This window comes from Dipodomys spectabilis, unplaced genomic scaffold, assembly GCF_019054845.1.
Source record: "Dipodomys spectabilis isolate Male_0828 unplaced genomic scaffold, ASM1905484v1 ptg000363l, whole genome shotgun sequence".
Lineage (NCBI taxonomy): Eukaryota > Metazoa > Chordata > Mammalia > Rodentia > Heteromyidae > Dipodomys > Dipodomys spectabilis.
The window spans coordinates 5,282,966-5,301,937 of record NW_024871040.1 but is presented as its reverse complement, the minus strand read 5'-3'; the positions used below and the strand labels follow the sequence as shown (position 1 = coordinate 5,301,937).

General features: G+C 44.6%; 1 protein-coding gene across 1 annotated transcript in view; it reads left to right on the top strand.

The window, feature by feature from the left end:
- The window catches only part of Cabin1 (calcineurin binding protein 1), a 147,688-nt gene that overhangs the window by 33,442 nt on the left and 95,274 nt on the right, over positions 1-18,972 (top strand). The window contains exons 11-19 of the mRNA XM_042666163.1: positions 1,117-1,253; positions 1,777-1,994; positions 5,700-5,778; positions 7,268-7,455; positions 8,322-8,474; positions 10,533-10,727; positions 13,977-14,219; positions 15,441-15,597; positions 18,849-18,964. Of these exons, the coding sequence (XP_042522097.1) occupies positions 1,117-1,253; positions 1,777-1,994; positions 5,700-5,778; positions 7,268-7,455; positions 8,322-8,474; positions 10,533-10,727; positions 13,977-14,219; positions 15,441-15,597; positions 18,849-18,964 (1,486 nt within the window). The remainder of the gene's footprint in view (positions 1-1,116; positions 1,254-1,776; positions 1,995-5,699; positions 5,779-7,267; positions 7,456-8,321; positions 8,475-10,532; positions 10,728-13,976; positions 14,220-15,440; positions 15,598-18,848; positions 18,965-18,972) is intronic.

The window sequence follows — 18,972 nt, the reverse complement described above, 5'->3', positions numbered from 1 at the left end:
GAAGTTTCAGTGTTCACTTCAGTACGTCAGGCATCTTGTGGCGTTTTGACTGATGAAGTTTCCCTAGTGTGTGTGTGAAATAAGTGAATGAAGACATTTATAAGTTCCCTGAGTTTTCATGCTGCAGAAGTCTAGTGTAAGGAAAGTCACAGGTTAACCAAAACATAGTCTTTGAGAGGCATCTGTAGAATGGTACCTTCTAGGAGAGCTTTCCCTAGTCTAAGCCAGGTCCAAAGCTTTATGAGCAGCTATGGAGGGATCAAGCTCAGATGGGCTTGGTGTTTTTTCCCACTCTCACCCACCCAGCCATTTTGTCTCTGCTCATTAGTCTCCTCTGAAGGCCTATAGGTGCTCCTTTGGCCTATGCCTTTTTACCTGCTGTTGTCCTACTCTTTGCAAGGCCAGACTGCCTCCTTTGCGTTTAGCCAGAACAGCATTCTTTCTGATTCTGCTATAAGGCAAGGCTCTTGTGACTCTGTTTCAAGCAAGAATTCTGCATTGATTAGTCTTGCTTGAGTTGTTGGTGTTTGTGGATCTGTTTTTTTTTTTTTTTTTCTTTGGTGGGTCATGGGGCTTGAGCTCTGGGCCTGGGTGCTTTCCCTCAACTCTTCAGGTCAAGGCTAGCGCTCTACCACTTGAGCCACAGCGCCACTTCCAGTTTTCTGAGTGGTTTATTGGAGATAAGAGTCTCACAGCCTTTCCTGTCTGGGCTGGCTTTGAACCATGATCTTCAGCTCTCATCCTCCTGAGTAACTAGGACTATAGGTGTGAGCCACTGGCTAGATCTGCTTATTGTCTCCCTCTCCCATAGAAGTTAAACTTCCTACAGGTGGAATCTCTCACATTTGCAGCTGTGTTCCAGCATCTAGACCATGCCTGGTATATGGCCATTGCTCAGCAATCATCCTTTGATGGAATAAATGAGCAAGTGAAGATACAGATCAGATGTTGCCTCACAAAGAGAAGAGAGATAGAACATCACAGAGGCACAGGCTCTAGGCTCTGCCACCCGGCTATTTTAGTCTACTTCAGAAATTCAGATTTAGTTTCTCTACCAGAAGCAATTATATCCGAGTGGATAATGGAGATTTTGTGACTTTGGCTTATTCCATGCAGGTTAAGAAAGCTGGACCCTGAGGAGGAAGATGATCCCTTTAATAACTATGAAGTCCAGTCAGAAACCAAGCTGGAAACCTTTGCAAGCTTAGGACCTCATCGACTGTCATTTGACTCAGCCACATTCATGGAATCTGGTAGGAATCAGCAGTGTGGTTAGTGACTGCTAGACATTTCCTCCTGGGCTTTTTTTTTTTTTTTTCTTTTGTTGTTGTTGTTGTTGTTGTTTTAAACTTTTGGCCCAGAAGATGCCTGTGATCCTCTAGGCAGCCTGCTTAAATGTCCCAGCTCTTACTTGCTTTGCTGCCTGAGGCTGAATGCTTAAAGGTAAATTCAGAGACTTGGCTTTTCTAAGTTGAATGTGTATTGTGTGCCAGACATAGGTGCCTTGTATTTTGTGTGCATGATCTCATTCAGTGCACTCAGAGGCCAACACTTTTGATTCCTTAGACATGGCAATTTGAAGAGGCTTGCTCATTGGTGATGAGAGGTGGAGCTAGACTTTGAGCCCTGGCAGCCTAACCTCAGCACCACAATGTAGTACTGTGCTTACCTGGATTGAATGGTGGAGGGAGGACACAGGTTATCTTCTTTCAAAGGGATTGAGAGACTGGGCATGAAAGATCCCTTCAGATAAGGTTGTTCTTCTTCCCCGGGCAGAGAAGCAGGATGTGCATGAGTTCTTACTGGAGAACCTGACCAATGGTGGCATCCTGGAGCTGATGATGCGCTACTTGAAGGGCATGGGCCACAAGTTCCTGCTAAGGTGGCCACCTGGTCTGGCGGAGGTTGTGCTCAATGTCTATCACAGCTGGAGGAGACACAGCACCAGTCTGCCCAACCCACTGCTGAGAGACTGCAGCAACAAGCACATCAAGGTTTGGCCTCTTGAGGATGAGTGTCAGAGTATGACCAGGGGACAGTAGTGGGAACAGTCCATGAACGTAGGGCTGATGTGTTCAGCCTACTCAATGCATCTCTTTGTGGGTCTGCAACCTAGACCACTGTGGGATTTGAAGCAGGAAGTCACAAGATCTAGTTTGTGCCCAGAAAGATGCCTGGTGGCTAAGTGGAGGATATTCTCAGGGGTAAGAGTCAAGGTAGGGGCTGTCAGGAGGCTGCTGTCAGGTGAGTGATTGTAAATGGCTATTACCAGTGGTGAAATAGGAGTTCTGGGTCAGAAGTGACAGGATGAACTGGGTGAAGGGAATGTTAGTTGTGGGGAGGAGTTGTAGTGGTGTCTTTTTGGTGTGTGTGCTGATACTAGGGCTTGAACTGAGGACCTCACATTCTTACTTGACGTTTTCAGTCAGGGACAGTGCTGTACCATTTGAGCCACACATCCACTTTCAGTTTTTGCTAGATAATCAGAGATAAATCTCTTGAAAGGTTTGTCTGCCTGGGCTGGCTTTGAACTATGATCTTTAGATCTCAGCTCTTTTACTAGCTAGGATTATAGTTATAAGTCACCAGTGCCCAGCTAGAATTGTTTTTTACTCTGAAGTGGGAGGACGCTATCTAGGAGAGTCTAGGGAAAAGGAAGCATTTGACTTACCCCCCTTTTTTTTTTGGGTCCGGTCGTGGGGCCTGAACTCTGGGCCTGGGCGCTGTCCCTCAGCTCTTCAGCTCAAGGCTAGCGCTCTACCACTTGAGCCCCAGCACCACTTCTGGCTTTTTTCTTTTTGCTTATGTGGTGCTGAGGAATCGAACCCAGGGCCTCATGCATGCAAGGCAAGCACTCTTCCACTGAGCCACCTTCCCAGCCCCACCCTCACCCCCCTATTTTTTTTTATGATACTAGTATTTCAACTCGGGGCCTCATACTTGCTAGGCAGGTACTCCATTACTTGATTTATGCCCTCAACCCTTTTTGCTTTAGTTATTTTATTTATTTGTCAGTCATGGGGCTTGAACTCTGTCCTTATACTCTTCAGCTCAAGGCAAGTGTTCTACTGCTTGAGCCACAGTACCACTTCCAGTTTTCTAGTGGTTTATTAGAGATAAGAGTCTCATGTACTTTCCTGCCCGGGCTGGTTTTGAACCGTGATCCTCAGATCTCAGCCTCCTGAGTAGCTAGGATTACAGGCGTGAGCCACTGGTCCCCAGCTTGCTTTAGTTATTTTTTGAGTAGGGTCCCATGTTCTTATTTGAGCTATCCTGGACAGTGTTCCCTTTGTTTATGCCTCCTGAGTAGCTGGGATGACAGACAAAGCATCATTATCCTCAGTTTATTCCAAATGCCCCTTGCATTTGGAACCATTGTTTTTCCTGATATCTACTTTGAGAGTACAAGCATGTCTGACCCTGATTTTTGTGTGTATAATGTTTATGGGGTGCCAGTCCCAGGGCTTAAATTAAGGGCCTGGCTGCTATCCCTAAATTTTTTTGCTCAGGGCTAGCACTCTACCACTTGAGTCAAGCTACAGCTCCACTTATAGCCTTTTCTGTTTAGTTGGAGATAAGAGTCATGGGTATTCCTGCCCAGGCTGTCTAACAACTGTAATCCTCAGATCTCAACCTCCTTAGTAATTAGGATTATAGGAGTGAGCTATTTGCATCCAGCCTGATTTTTTTTTTTTAACAGATAGGAAAATAGTAGTATAGAGGACCAAGTACTGAGTTCAGTGGGAGTGAGTGCCTGCAGCAGTCTAAGCATGTATGTTGCATCCCAGGGTCCTTCTCTTGGTGCCTCCCAAAGCTCAAAGGAATATGGTATGCTTTGGACCTTTTCTACTATTGGAGGTGAAATGTCGGTGTTGATAGGAGCATGAGGAACTATCCAGGTCCACCTAGGTTGTCTTTCTGGCTGAGAGTTAGGTTAGAATTAACAGATCATCCAAGACAGAAAGTTTATGATACCCCAGCTTAACCAATAGTTGGGCATGGTGGTGATGTGAGACAGTGAGTGTTCCCTCACTGGGAAGACCCTACTTCAGGGTCTGCTTCAGGGTCTGCTTCTAGGCTTTTGCCCGCTGAGCCTTGCCCCCACCAGGGATGGTATGGATCAGCAAGAGCCAAGGCTTTGGCCTCTATTGGCAACTTAGATTGATCATTTCCCATTTCCTACTGTGCCTGCTGGCAGGTTCCTCCTTATCACTAAGCCTTAGTCTCCTGAAGTGCCCTGGGGTAATATACCCCTGGGAATAAAAATATCCCCTAGGTTGTGTGTGTATATGTGTGTGTGAGAGACAGACAGAGAGAGACACAGAGAGAGAGAGATGGTCCTGGGGCTTGAACTTAGGGCCTGGGCACTGTCTCTGAGCTTCTTTTGCTCAAGGATAACCCTCTACCACTTGAGCCACAGCACTACTTTCAGCTTTTTCTGTTTTTTTTTTTTTTTTTTTTTTTTCAGCTTTTTCTGTTTATGTAGTACTGAAGAATCGAATCCAGGGCTTCATGCATGTTAGGCAAGCAGTCTACTACTAAGCCACATTCCTAGCCCCCTTCCCCTTTTTTAATGCCCAAGATTAGCATGCTCCCACTTGAGCCACAGCTCCACTTCTGGCTTTTTGGTGGTTAATTGGAGATAAGAGTCTCATGGACTTTCCTGCCTGGGCTGGCTTCAAACTATGATTCTTAGATCTCTGAGTAGCTAGGATTTTAGGTGTGAGCCACTCGTGTCTAGCCCTGGGTGCTTTGAAGGCTTGAATATTGTAGTGTAGATACAATATCTGGGCTTACACATAGTCTCTTCCACAGACTCTAAATACAGATCTTCTTTTCCCCAATCCTATCCCTATAAAGATCCATGCGCCTTTTTTTCGTTTTAGTATTGGAATTTGACTCAGGACTTCATGTTTGCCAAGCTGGTACTCTAATGCTTGAGTCATACCTCTGGCCCCTTTTCTGGTTATTTTTGAAATGTTTTGCTTTTTGCCTGCACTGGCCTAGACTGTGATCTTCCTGTTTATGTTTCCTGCTGTAAGTGGGAAAACATTCCTGCCTTTTTTTTTTTTTTTTCTTTTTAGGCAGTCATGGGACTTGAACTTTGGGCCTGGGCACTGTCCCTGTACTCTTCAGCGAGCACTCTACCATTTGAGCCACAGTGCCACTTCTGGTTTTCTGGTGGTAAATTAGAGATAAGAGTCTCACAGACTTTCCTGCCCAGGCTGGCTTTGAACCACAGTACTCAGATCTTGGCCTCCTGAGTAGCTAGGATTACAGGCATGAGCCACTGGCACCTGGTGTAGCCTTTTTGTTTTGATAGGAGGCCTTGCAAACTTTTTTGTCTGAGCTGGTCCAGAATAGTAATCTTTCTCATCTCAGCCTGTCATGTAGCTAAGATGACAGGTTCACTACCATGCCCAACTGTTGATTGAGATGGGGTCTTGCAAACATTTTGTCTCAGCTGATCTTGATCCTCCTGGTCTCTGCCTCTCCAGTAGCTGTAGTTACAGATGTGAGCCACTGGTACTGGGTCATGTTCCTCTTTTTATATCTTGTCAAATAGTCACTTAGGAAATGGAAAGTAGGTATATGGAAAAATTTTGTTTTTTATCAAAAAATAAGTTTTAGTTTAGTCTTCTACCTCTAGAGTGAATCTTTGTGACCTTCTTCCTGACCTTCTTGTGCCTGTCCTGCAGGACATGATGCTGATGTCTCTATCCTGCATGGAGCTCCAGTTGGACCAATGGCTGCTGACCAAAGGCAGAAGCTCTACAGGTAGAAATATTCATGTTCAGTGGTGATTTTCTAAACCACAGCAGGCTGGAGGAACCTGAAATGGAGCAGCTGAGTCAGGGAATTCAGACTAATACCCACTGTGGGTGCCTTTGTTGGATTGACTTGTCATTCTTCCACCCTTGTTCCAGGATCCCAGAGAAATCTCTCTGACCCCTTATGCTGTTATTCAGGATTAAAGAAAATGGAAATAATCTACTTTAGGGTGGCTTCTTTATATTTTATGTATCTATGTATCCCCTGTCATTTTCCCTGCTTATATCAATCATTCTGACTTTTTTTTGGTCATGGGGCTTGAACTCAGGTCCTGAGTGCTGTCCCTGAGCTTTTATGCTCAAGGTTTACCACTTTGAGCCACAGCACCACTTCTGGTTTTCTGGTGATTAATTGGAGATGAGAATGTCATGGACTTTCCTGCCTGGGCTGGCTTTGAACCATGATCCTCAGATCTTAGTCTCCTGAGTAGCTAGGATTATAAGCATGAGCCACCAGGCCCTGGGTCTGACTTTTATTTTATTTTATTTTATTTTTTTTTGGGTCCAGTCGTGGGGCCTGAACTCTGGGCCTGGGCGCTGTCCTTCAGCTCAAGGCTAGCGCTCTACCACTTGAGCTACAGCGCCACTTCCGGCTTTTTTCTTTTTGCATATGTGGTGCTGAGGAATCGAACCCAGGGCCTCATGCATGCAAGGCAAGCGCTCTACCACTGAGCCACCTTCCCAGTCCCACTTTTATTTTATTTTATTTGGTGTTAGTCCTGGGACTTAAATTCAGGGCATAGGTGCCGTCCCTAAGAATGATTGCTCAAAGGTGGCTGGCACTCGTTATAACTTGAACAACAGCTTCACTTCCAGTTTTTGGTGGTTAATTGGAGATAAGAGTCTCACAGACTTTTGCCCATGCTGTTTTGAGCCATGATTCTCAAATCTCAGTCTCTTGAGTAGCTAGGATTACCAACAAGAGCCACTGATACAAGGCTTGTCCTAACTTTTAAATTCTACCTGGTATATATATATATATATATATATATATATATATATGTATTTTTTTTTTTTTTAATTTTTTTGGCCAGTCCCGGGGCTTGAACTCAGGGCCTAGGCACTGTTCCTGAGCTTCTTTGGCTCAAGGCTAGCATTCTACCACTTGATCCATAGCACCACTTCTGGCTTTTTCTGTTCATGTGGTACTGAGGAATAGAACCTAGGGCTTCATACATGCTAGGCAAGCACTCTACCACTAAGCCACATCCCATTCCGGATATAGATACTTTTAAAGCTTAGTTTGTGAAATTAGTGGTCCTTTCCCTCTCAGCTGACTCTTGTCTGACTTATCTGATCTCTTTGTTGTCTGCTGCTCAGGAGGCTTCAAGGAACTTGGGGTATTCATGGACATTGAGAGCTTACATTACTCTGGAGAGAAAAAGGGTATTTGTATTCCACACATGAGGGTGATTTGTTGGCCTGATGGTTTTTAGTGTCTCCTCGGAACTGCCCAGCTGGTATGGCAAACAGCAGATTTGGGCCTGACTTCCCGGGAACCCACTGCCTTGGTGACCTCCTGCAGCTTTCGTTCGCCTCATCCCAGCGTGACCTGTTTGAAGATGGCTGGCTAGAGTTTGTTGTGCGTGTTTACTGGTTGAAGGCTCGTTTCTTGGCATTGCAGGTTGGTTCTATGGTCATAGCATGCCTTGTCATCTGTCAGAGAGGACTGAAAATTGACCATATTGGGGACGTATGGCTGACTGCATGTATTTTGTGCAGTACTTATGTACACACTGGGCTTGGCATGAAGAAGTGGGACATTGTGGGGAAGTGTCAGTGTATCAGAATCCCAAGTATGACTTCTGCTCTACAAAGCACTTCAGCTCAGTCACAAAGTTCTAGAAGGGATCTCCTCTGCCTCCTGTTCATCCGTAATTAAGATGGCCTTGGTTAAATCATTATTTATGCTCCAATGAGAGAATGTAAGCAAGTACATGAACAGAGGCAGAGCTTTCTAGAGAATACTATTGTATATATTGTGAGAGTTCTAGGTAAGCTTCTCCTTGGGTCCTGGTCTAGAAGACAAGAGTGGGTTTACTATTCTCTAGCACTTAACACTGATTAGTACCTGGTACAATTGGTAGGGTGAGCCAGAGATTGCTAAGTCTCAGCAGCAGTAGTTTAGTCTTAGTGAAGCAACATTGTTGATTGTGAAGAACATCAGTTCTAGAACTAGGACAGACCTAGGGTCTAAACCTGGCTCTGCTAGATACCTGGCTTACTCACACGTTATCTATGTCTTTACTTACAATATAGCACGGATATTTCCTCTCATAGAATTGTGGTATGGTTCATTCATTCATTCAATCACTCAATGAATGTTCTTTGAGCTCAGGCTATGTGCCAAACCCTTTTTTAGATATAGCAATAACTGGTTACCTCCCTGCCAAGGGCACCCATAATCTGATGAGATCAACAACTAAGAAACTTGACACAGACAAATCAGTTTTCTATATTCTCCCCGTTTGTGGTTTTCCTTCTGACTAGGGAGACATGGAGCAGGCCCTGGAGAACTATGACATCTGCACAGAAATGCTCCAGAACACCACTGCCATCCAGGCAAAAGCAGGAGCTGAGCAAAGAGACATTGTCATCCGGCTGCCCAACCTCCATAATGACTCTGTTGTTTCCCTGGAGGAGGTGAGTGTGAGTTTTTTTTGTTGTTTTTGTCAGTTGTGGGTCTTGAACTGTGGGCCTGCTCTTCAGCTCAAGGCTAGCACTCTATCACTTGAGCCACAGCACTACTTCTGGTTTTCTGGTGGTTAATTGGAGATAAGAGTCTCATGCACTTTCTTTCCCTGGCTAGCTTTGAACTGTGAGCCTCAGATCTCAATGAGTAGCTAGGATTACAGGCGTGAGCCCAGCTACCGAGTGGGAGTTTTTAATGCTGTTTTTTTTGTCAAAGTTTATTGAGTTGGCCATTTTTGATTTGACCCATTTTTGATAAACGAACTGTCCACAGGCCTAGGAAAGACAGCTCTGCCACATTAGGAACCACAGATTTCTTCTAATGGAAAGCTTGTTCAAGTAACAGAAGGTGTAGACTCTTCTGCTAGCATGGTTTAAAACAGGTTATTGCTCAGCTTTCATGTATGTGGTGGTAACTCTATTGGAATGTATCAACTGGTGCAGACCAAAGTTGGTCCGGCTATGGGCTGAGATAGCAGTCAGAGCATTTATGCCAGGTTCCATCTGAGTGGTACTTGTATTGTACCACCTCTGTTCTGCAGAAGTTCTGCATCTCTCATATGTCCACGTGGATGAAAGAACCTGTTGGACTCTTGGAGCTTTATTTCAGAACAATAACAGGTATAGTACCCTGTTGCCTATGTGCTAAGACTGCATCAGGCCCCTTGTGAAGAGTGTTTTGGGGATGGGTAATGTGTACCAACCTCTAGTCTGTTTCTGAGTTGGGCACCCTGATTTTCTATGGCTCTGCAAGTCTGGTTTTCTGATCTTTGACCACATGACTGACAATTTTGGCTGATCTTAATTCTGGAGCCCTTCTGTTTCTATAGGTGTGTGTGTGTGTGTGTGTGTGTGTGTGTGTGTGTGTGTGTGTGTGTGAACTCAGGGGGCCTGGGTGCTGTGTGTGTGTGTGTGTGTGTGTGTGTGTGTGTGGTGAACTCAGGGGGCCTGGGTGCTGTGTGTGTGTGTGTGTGTGTGTGTGTGTGTGTGTGTGTGTGTGTGTGTGTGTGTGGTGAACTCAGGGGGCCTGGGTGCTGTGTGTGTGTGTGTGTGTGTGTGTGTGTGTGTGTGTGTGTGTGTGTGTGTGTGTGTGTGTGTGAACTCAGGGGGCCTGGGTGCTGTCCCTGGTTTATTTTTTTTAAGGCCAGCACTCTACCACTCTCGCCACAGGTCTGCTTCCAGCTTTTTTGATGGTCAATTGGAGATGAGTCTTTAAGACTTTTCTACCTAGTCTGGCTTTGTTTGAACTGTCTTCCTCAGAACTTAGCCCCCAGATTACAGGAATGAGCCACTGGTGTCCAGCTTGGGGTGTGTGTGTGTGTGTGTGTTTCCAAACAGTGTATTTAACAGAGTGAGCAGTAGACCTGTTGTATGTTTTTCTCTTTTTGGTTGTTGTTGTTTTTTGTTGGCCATAGGGCTTGACCTCTGAGCCTGGATGCTGTCCCTCAGCTCTTCAGCTCAAGGCTAATGTTCTAACACTTGAGCCACAGCTCCACTTCTGGTTTTCTGGTGGCTTATTGGAGATAAGAGTCTCACGACTTTCCTGCCAAGGCTGGCTTTGAACTGGGATCCTCAAATCTCAGCCTCCTGAGTAGCTAGGATTGTAGGCCTGAGCCACCAGTGACCTGGCATTGTGTTTGTTTTTTAAAGAATTAGATGCCTTAGGGCTGGGGACATAGCTCAGTAATAGAGTTCTTGCCTATCCCTAGACCCTGGGTCCTGCCAGAAAGGGGGAGAGAGAGAGAGAGAGAGGGAGAGGGACAGAGAGAGGGAGGGAGGGAAGGAGGGAGGGGGAGAAAGAAAGAAAATTGTATCCCTTGGCCTTAATATAAATACTTTAAAAGTCATATATATATTCTGTGGGAACACTGATTTGTTAACAGACAGCTTAATATTATTTTGGCTGTGGGTAGGGGCTTAGAGGCTAATTTTAGCGTCCTCATCTGGGAAGCCAGATTCAGGAAGGCTATGGGGGCTTGCCACGAGGCAACATTTCTGGGCCTTTTTCAGATTGATAAGAACCTGAAGTCACTGGAGCGATGCCAGTCTTTGGAGGAGATTCAGCGGCTCTATGAGGCTGGTGACTACAAGGCTGTTGTGCATCTACTCCGCCCTACTTTGTGTACCAGTGGATTTGACCAGGCCAAACACCTGGAGTTTATGACTTCCATTCCTGAGAGGCCAGCCCAGCTGCTTCTGCTGCAGGTGTGTGTGTTCCCCACTTTGGGTCCCTTACAACTATTTGTACCTTCTTTACTTGTATATTTGTTAGTCCTCTCAAGACTTTGAGGTAGTCCTAGAAGACACATAACAAAACAGAAAAGTGGAAGTTCAGGCCACCAGCCGATCTTCCAGGAAGAGTCTATAGACAGATTAAGATTATGATTAAGACTAGTGGAGTGTTAGAACCCAGGAGTACAAGGTCTGTGTGGTTCAAAGAGAACCCTGCACTTAACTCTGAACTTATGCATGTCAGAGGAGAAAAAAAATGATGAGAATTCCATTCATCTGTTTTTTATTGATGTTTTGTTTTGTTTTAAGACAGTCTTACTATATAACTTAGGCAGGCCTGGAACTTGTGATCCTCTCAGGATTATAGGTATGTGCTATCATGCTTGGCTGTTTTCGTTGCCTTTTTTTTAGTTTTTATTTTTTGCAGTACTGGGATTGAACCTTCAGAGCTTCCTACATACTAGGTGAGCACTCATCTGCTTACGCCATAACCCTAGTCCTTTTGTTTGTATTTTTAATTAAATTTTATTTTTAATTAAAAGTTTTGTGCTGGTTCTAGGACTTGAATTCATTGCCTGGATGCTGTCTCTGAGCCTTTTTTGCTCAAGGCTAGCACTCTACCACTTGAGCTACAGTTCCATTTCTGCCTTTTTGTTAATTGGATAAGCATCTCATCACGTTCCTGCCTGGGGTTGTTTTTGAACTTAGATCCTTATATCTGAGCCTTCTGAGTAGCTGGGATTATAAGTATGAGCCACTGGCACCTGGCTATATTTTATTTTATATATATATTATCAGTTCTGGGGCTTGAACTCTGGGCCTGGGCACTGTCTCTGAGCTCCTTTTTGCTCAAGGCTACCATTTTACCACTTGAGCCACAGTGCCATTTCCAGCTTTTCCTACCATTAATTGAAGATAAGAATCTCATGGGGCTTGGAATGTGGCTTAGTGGTAGAGTGCTTGCTTAGCATGCATGAAGCCCTGGGTTCCATTCCTCAGTACTACATAAACAGAAAAAGCCAGAAGTGGTGCTATTGCTCAAGTGGTAGAGTGCTAGCCTTGAGCAAAAAGGAGCTCAGAACAGTACCCACACCCTAAGTTCAACCCCCAGGGCTGGCAAAATCAAAAGCAAAAACCACGAATCTTATGGACTTGGACTTTCCTGCCTGGGCTGGCTTTGAACAATGGTCCTCAGATCTCAGCCTCCTGAATAGCTAGGATTGCAGATGAACAACCAGCACCCAGTTTATGTGGCTATATTTTATTTATTTGTTTGTTTGTTTATTTGTTTCTGGTTCCAGTCCTGGGCTTATAAGTCTGTGCCTAATGGCTGTCTCTAAGCTTCTTTTGTGTAAGGCTAATGTTGTACCAGTTGAGTCACAGATCCACTTCTGGCTTTTTTGGTAGTTTAATGGAGATAAGAGTCTCACAGGCTAGGCACCAGTGGCTCACACCTGTAATCCTAGCTATTCAGGAGGCTGAGATCTGAGGATCACAGTTCAAAGCCAGCCTGGGCAGGAAAGTTCATGAAACTCTTTTTTTTTTTTTTGGGGGGGGGGGGTCCGGTCATGGGGCCTGAACTCTGGGCCTGGCCACTGTCCCTCAGCTCTTCAGCTCAAGGCTAGTGCTCTACCAGTTGAACCACAGCACCACTTCTGGCTTTTTTTTCCTTTCTTTTTGCTTATGTGGTGCTGAGGAATCAAACCCAGGGCCTCATGCATGCAAGGCAAGCGCTGTACCACTGAGCCACCTTCCTAGCCCCAAGTTCTTGAAACTCTTATCTCCACGACTGATGAGAGAGAGAGAGAGAGAGAGAGAGAGAGAGAGAGAGAGAGAGAGAGAGAGAGAGAGAGAGAGAGAATGTCTTACAGACTTTCCTGCCAGGGCTGGCTTCAGACCACTATCCTCAAATTTCAGCCTCCTGAGTAGCTACGATTACAGAGTTTAGCCAATGGCACCTTGTTTTTATTTTATTTTTGAGAAGTAGTCTGTGCTAACTTTGTGTGGGCTAGCTTTAAACTTGTGGTCCTTCACCTCCCAAGTAGCTAGAATTGTAGAGTTGTGTCACCATGCTCAGCCTGTTTCTATTTGTTATTTAACTTAACTCTGGAGTAGATATAAAATGGATAGATATAAATCTGGGTGCTGGTGGCTCATGCCTGTAATCTACCTACTTGAAAGTTGAAATCTGAGGATTGTAGTTAGAAGCCAGCCTGGACAGGAAGGTCTGTGAGACTCTTTATTTCCAATTAACCACCAAAAAGCTGGATATGGAGCTGTAGCTTATGTGGTAGAGCAGTTGCCATAAGAAACACGCCCTGGGCTGGGAAGGTGGCTCAGTGGTAGAGTGCTTGCCTTGTATGCATGAAGCCCTAGGTTCGATTCCTCAGCACCACATAAGCAGAAAAAGCCAGAAGTAGTGCTGTGGCTCTAGTGGTAGGGCACTAACCTTGAGCTGAACAGCTGAGGGACAGTGCCCAGGCCCAGAATTCAAGCCCCACGACTGACAAAAAAAGAAAAAGAAATACGCCCCCCCCCCCAAAAGAAACCCCAAAACCAAACTCCTAAGGGACAATGTCCAGGCCTTTATGGTTATTATTACTATCACATTAAATGTATTATCTTAATGGACCCTTCCCTTTCAGTTTGGAAAGACCCCAATCTTGTCCCAGCATTTTGTTCAGATTACATGCAGCATCTTAATCCTTTCCTTTCTTGAACTGGGAAATAGTTAAGAGTTAGGACTGTGAATAAATAGAGGTGTCTCATCCCTATAAAGGGAGAGGAAAGAGTTGGTTTGGGAGAGAGAAGAGGAGTAGGAGGGGAGCCTCTAACTCCTAACTCTAGAGTCAGGTAGGCCCAAAGTGGTATCAGCAGGTAAGGTATGGCTGACCTGATTTGCATGCTGTATGGTAACCTAGCATGGCAATGTGTGGGAGGGATATCTGGATATACAGGAAGGAAAAAGCCAGCCCTTCTACTTCTGTGGGATGGTTCCAATGCTCAGTTGTTGGATTGCTCTTGTTGATGATGTCATCAACTACTGGACACTAACACAGAGGTCATTATCTGCCTTCCCAGAGGACCTATGCTGCACTAGGAAACCTTCCTTTTTTTTTGCACTGTCCTTCCTTTTATTACCCCAGCTTTACTTAGGCCAGGTCTGAGTCCCAAGAGTGCTGAGCTCACAAAGTCCTTTCATCTCACCTCTTACTGTCTTAGGATTCCTTGCTCCGGTTGAAAGACCATCAGCAATGTTTCGAGTGCTCTGATGTGGCTCTGAATGAGGCTGTCCAGCAGATGGTGAACTCCAGTGAGGCTACAACCAAGGAGGAGTGGGTGGCCACAGTGACCCAGCTACTGCTGGGCATTGAGCAGGCACTATCTGAGGATAGCACTGGCAGCATCCTAAAGGAATCATCCTCCACCACTGGCCTTGTTCGGCTTACTAACAATCTTATCCAGGTAACCCTTGGCTGCTTCTCTCCCTGCCCTGACCCAGCAGGTGTGTTACTATGATGTTTCCTTTCTTCTGTAGATTTCTGGCTTTCATTGTGAGTTAGGCAGACCAAAGGGGATGACTTGGCCTTTCTGGCTACAACTTTTAGGAATCTGAGTTGGTGGCTGTGTACAAGTTGCAAATATTTCTTGGGTTGGGTATTAGAAATGATTAGCGTTCGACCCTACACAATTCTCCCAGACATCTTATCCAGAGATGAAGAAACAAGCTCAAACAGGAGGCCACTGTGTTGCTTTCAGTGATCCAGAAGCAGAGTCGAGGCTAGAGCCCAGACCTGACTACCTGCCAGTACTTTCCATCACCCAAATCATCCTGGTACTTAAAACTGAAATGTAGTCACAGCACTCTGTATCATCCAGACAGGCTTTAAGTAGAGAACTTTTTTCTGAGCCATCTTCAACTTTCTCCTCAGCTCTGTTCAGATCATCAGTAAATCCTGCCAAACCCATAATCTTCACACCTCTAGCTATTGTTTCTTACCTGTGCCATGTTTATTTTGCCATAGTCTAGGCCACTGCTGCTATCTCTTACACAAACCATGATAGCACATACTCTTTAGTCTTTCCTTCCTCTGTACCTTTCCCAGTCAGTACCCTGCCCCAAAAGCACCTTTCCTGAACAGATTTATAAAAGTCTGTACGGGGTTTGAAGCATGGCTCAGTTGGTAGAGCAACAGCCAATGAGTGAAAGCATCAGGTACTGAGTTGGAGTTTGGATCTCAGACAAACATTAAAAAAAAAAAAAAAAGATATGTATCTTCCCTTGCTTAAAACTCCTCACATTCCCTCTGGATGGTGTGCTGCCAAAGGAACCTGCTTCTTCCTTGGCTATAGCCATTATGGGCCACCCTCTAGGACCTTTGCCTTTAATTATGTCTGTCTTCTGCTTTCACATGCTGCCCTCTCTAGATATTTGACACACCATAGCTATTCATTTGTGTCCTGCTCTTAAATGCCCACCTTTGTCTGCCCTACCACTCTTCTGCAACTCCCTGTTGCCCTGTTTGCTCTCATTGTAGTAACCCTACAGACTCTCAGTGCTCACATAGCTTGTCTCTGGCTCTCTTTCCCTGGGTACTTTTCTAGAGGAAACTGCAAAGGCGCTTATTTCAGGAGGGCTGGTAGCAGAACTTGTCCTACTGTGACATATATAGTGCCCTCCACCAGGTCATTGACTGCAGCATGGCTGTGCAGGAGGAGCCCAAGGAACCCCATGTTTCCTCAGTGCTGCCATGGATCATCCTGCACAGGATCATCTGGCAGGAGGAAGATACCTTTCACTCCCTGTGCCATCAGCAGCAGCTCCAGAACCCAGCAGAGGAAGGTATGTCGGCAGTAGGTTTGGTTGGGTGGGCTTTGATCTATGTGTCTTTGCCTCTGGCCTCTGCCCCAGCGCTCCAAGATCCTAACCCAGGAACTGTGAGGCTCAGTAGGACAAGATGTGAAACCACTTGGTGTTCCCCATCTATAGATGTCAGGAAACCAGTAAAAACATAAACATAAACCCAGGTGCTGGTGGCTCACTCCTGTAATCCTAGCTCCTCAGGAGGCTGAGATCTGATCATGCTTCAAAACCAGTCCAGGTAGGAAAGTCCATGTGACTCTTATCTCCAGCAAACTATAGTACTCAGAAAAAGCTAGAAGTGGTATTGTAGTTCAAGTAGTAGAGTGCTAGACTTGACCAAAAAAAAAAAAAAAAGCACAGAAGCAGTTTCCAGGCCCTGAGAGTACAAAATTTTTTTTTAAAAATTAAAAAATAATATTTTTGGGTAAATTCAGTGAAAGAAAAACACTAGTTGACCTTGGGTATGCATAGCAGGATGGGCCTGACTAGTCTGGGACAAGTGTGGTCAGATAAGGATTTCCTGAGGGGTGCGCCCGTGCACTCGTGCATGCTTGCGTGTGTGCGTGTAAGTGTCTGTGTACGTGTGTGTGTGTGTGTGTGTACACACAGGGCTTAAACTCAGAGCTTTATGTACTTGCTCTGCATTTTCACTCATCCTGGTACTATATCACTTGAGCTTCTAGTTCTGGTTTTTAATTTTTTTATTAAATTTTTTTCATTGTTATTATAAAGGTTATATATAATGGTATTACAGTTATCTAAGTCAGGTAAAGAGTACATTTCTTTTTGGATAATGTCACCCCTTCCCTAACTCTTTCCCAGTTTTTCCCTCCCTTCCTCCACTCACAAGTTATATAGTTAATTTTAAACATAGTGTCCACTGAGTATTATTGCTGCATTTTTTTTTTACCCTTTGTCCCTCCATTTCTGTGTCTCCCCTTACATTCCCAAAACATGTAAGTGAGCAAACAGAACAACAACAAAAAAAAAACCCCAAAAACATCAAAAAAGAAAAAAAAACCTCGTTTCCACTTCTTGGAGTTCATTTCGATAAATATTTTGTATGATCAGATGCACATAGGCATTGTGCCTTTCTGTTGCTCTCGGAAGAGTATCCTTTGATCTCACTGTGTGTGAATGCCTAGAGACCTGTATAATTTATTATTAGATCTAGCTTCTGCATATGAGAGAAAACATGCACCATTTATCTCTCTGAGCTTGGCTTATTATATTTAACATGATTTGTTCTAGGTCCATCCATTTCCCTACAAATGACATAATATTCTTCCCAATGGCTGTGTAATTCCATTGTATAGTTACCAGTTCTGGTTTTAAAAAGAAAATTTGGAGATAAGAGTCTCAAGGATTTGTCTGCTTGAGCTAGCTCCAAGTCCTCAGATCTCAGACTCCTGAGTAGCTAAGCATGAGCCAGTAGTGTGCAGCTTATGGGAATGGTTTTTAACAAATGACCAGAAAGTAAACAAGGAAAGAGAAACACACAAATGTCTGAGTTTGAAAAGTATGTCAAAGAAAGAAAAGATTCTGGTGACTGACAGAAAATGTGGCTCTATTTCCTGCTATCTATTATGAGGTGAATTGAAGGAAGGTGTAAATTAAGTAGACCAAATTCTTGGCAGAATGTTATTATCTTTTCATTTGTGGAGAGCAGGTAGATGGAGAAGCCTCTCCATGTCATCCTGACCCTTAGCCAATGCTTCTGGGTTCTGCCATTGCCCTGTGACCAGACTGTTGAAGGAAGAAACTCAAAACTAAAACCTATTTTTAGCTGCGTGGTAAGGGCACTGTCATACTGAGCTCTTAGAAGCACATATTGAAGCAGGATTTATATAGGCATCATACTTTTAGAAAGAAGGACAGGAAGAAGGATTGGGCAGAAAGAACTTGAACTGTGATGCAGGCCTGAAAAACCATGCTTTGCCTGGCACAGAACAGTCTTTCCATGTAGGACTGAGGTTAGCTAGTTCTTTGTACTGTCATGCTGCTTAGTCTTGGATATGGTTCCCACAGGAAGTATGTGAGTCCTAAAGTTGTAGCAGATGCTGAAGGAACTGACAGTTGGAGATAAGTCCAAGGCGATTCTCAGAATGGAGAACAAAACCTAAATGGCTCTCTTCTGCAAAAACAGAGGTAGAATTTAAATTGTAGCTTTAAGGAACAGGCAATCTGGTCATATGTAGGAGAGTACCTCAGAAAATTCATTCATGATATATTTGAACACTTAGAAAGTCTACAGGAGCTGCGAGCAGAAAGTCTAGAGGAGCCAGGAGCTGATGGCTCATGTCTGAATCCTACTTACTCAGGAGGCTAAGATTTGAGGATCAGCCAGGCTCTGGTGGCTCATGGCTATAATCCTAGCTATTCGGGGGCAAAGATCTGAGCATCACAGTTCAAAGCCAGCCCAGGCAGGAAAGTCTGTGAGACTATTATCTGGCACTGTGGCTCACTGTGGTAGAGTACTAGCCTTGAGCTGAAGAGCTGAGGAACAGTGCCTGGCCCAGAGTTCAAGCCCAGTGACTGACAAAAAGAAAAAAAAAAAAAAGATTTGACAATTAAGGTTTGAACCCAACCCTGGCAGCAAAGTCCATGAGACTCTTATGTCCATTAACCATCAAAAAACTGGAAGTGGAGCTGTGGCAAGTGGTAGAGCACTAGTCTTGAGTGAAAAAGCTCAGCAACAGCATATAGGCCCCAGAACTGGCACATACAAAAAAAAAATTTATAAAGGATGAAGTCAATAAACCAAACATGAATCAGGATGGGAAAGACATGGGGATGACAGGTATATATCACCACAGTGAGCTGCTTCTGCCAATCTCATGGACTTTTCTGCCCCAACTGGCTTGAAATCACCATTTATCTGATCTCAATGTCTCACATAGTTTGGGATGACAGGCATGTACTATCTCACCCAGCTGTTTGTTGAACTTTTTGCCCATGCTTGCCTCAAGCCACAATTTCTAGTTTCAGCCTTGCAAGTAGCTAGGATAACAGGTGTGAGCCACTGGTGCCCTGCTCACATTGCTTTTTTGATATGCATGTATTATTTCAATAAAACCAATTGACTTCTTTCTTATTCAAAATAGATTAGAGGAAAGGAAGAAAATCAGTGACCACAGTGGTAAAGACAGAAACTCCCTAAAGACGAGACCATGCAATCCTTCAGGTGCATGTGTTCTTGTTAACTCATTGTTGGTCTGAATTTTCTCCAGGGATATCAGAAACTCCCATGCTCCCATCTTCTCTCATGCTGCTCAACACAGCCCATGAGTACTTGGGTAGGAGGTCCTGGTGCTGCAATTCAGATGGGGCCCTGCTGAGGTTCTATGTAAGTAA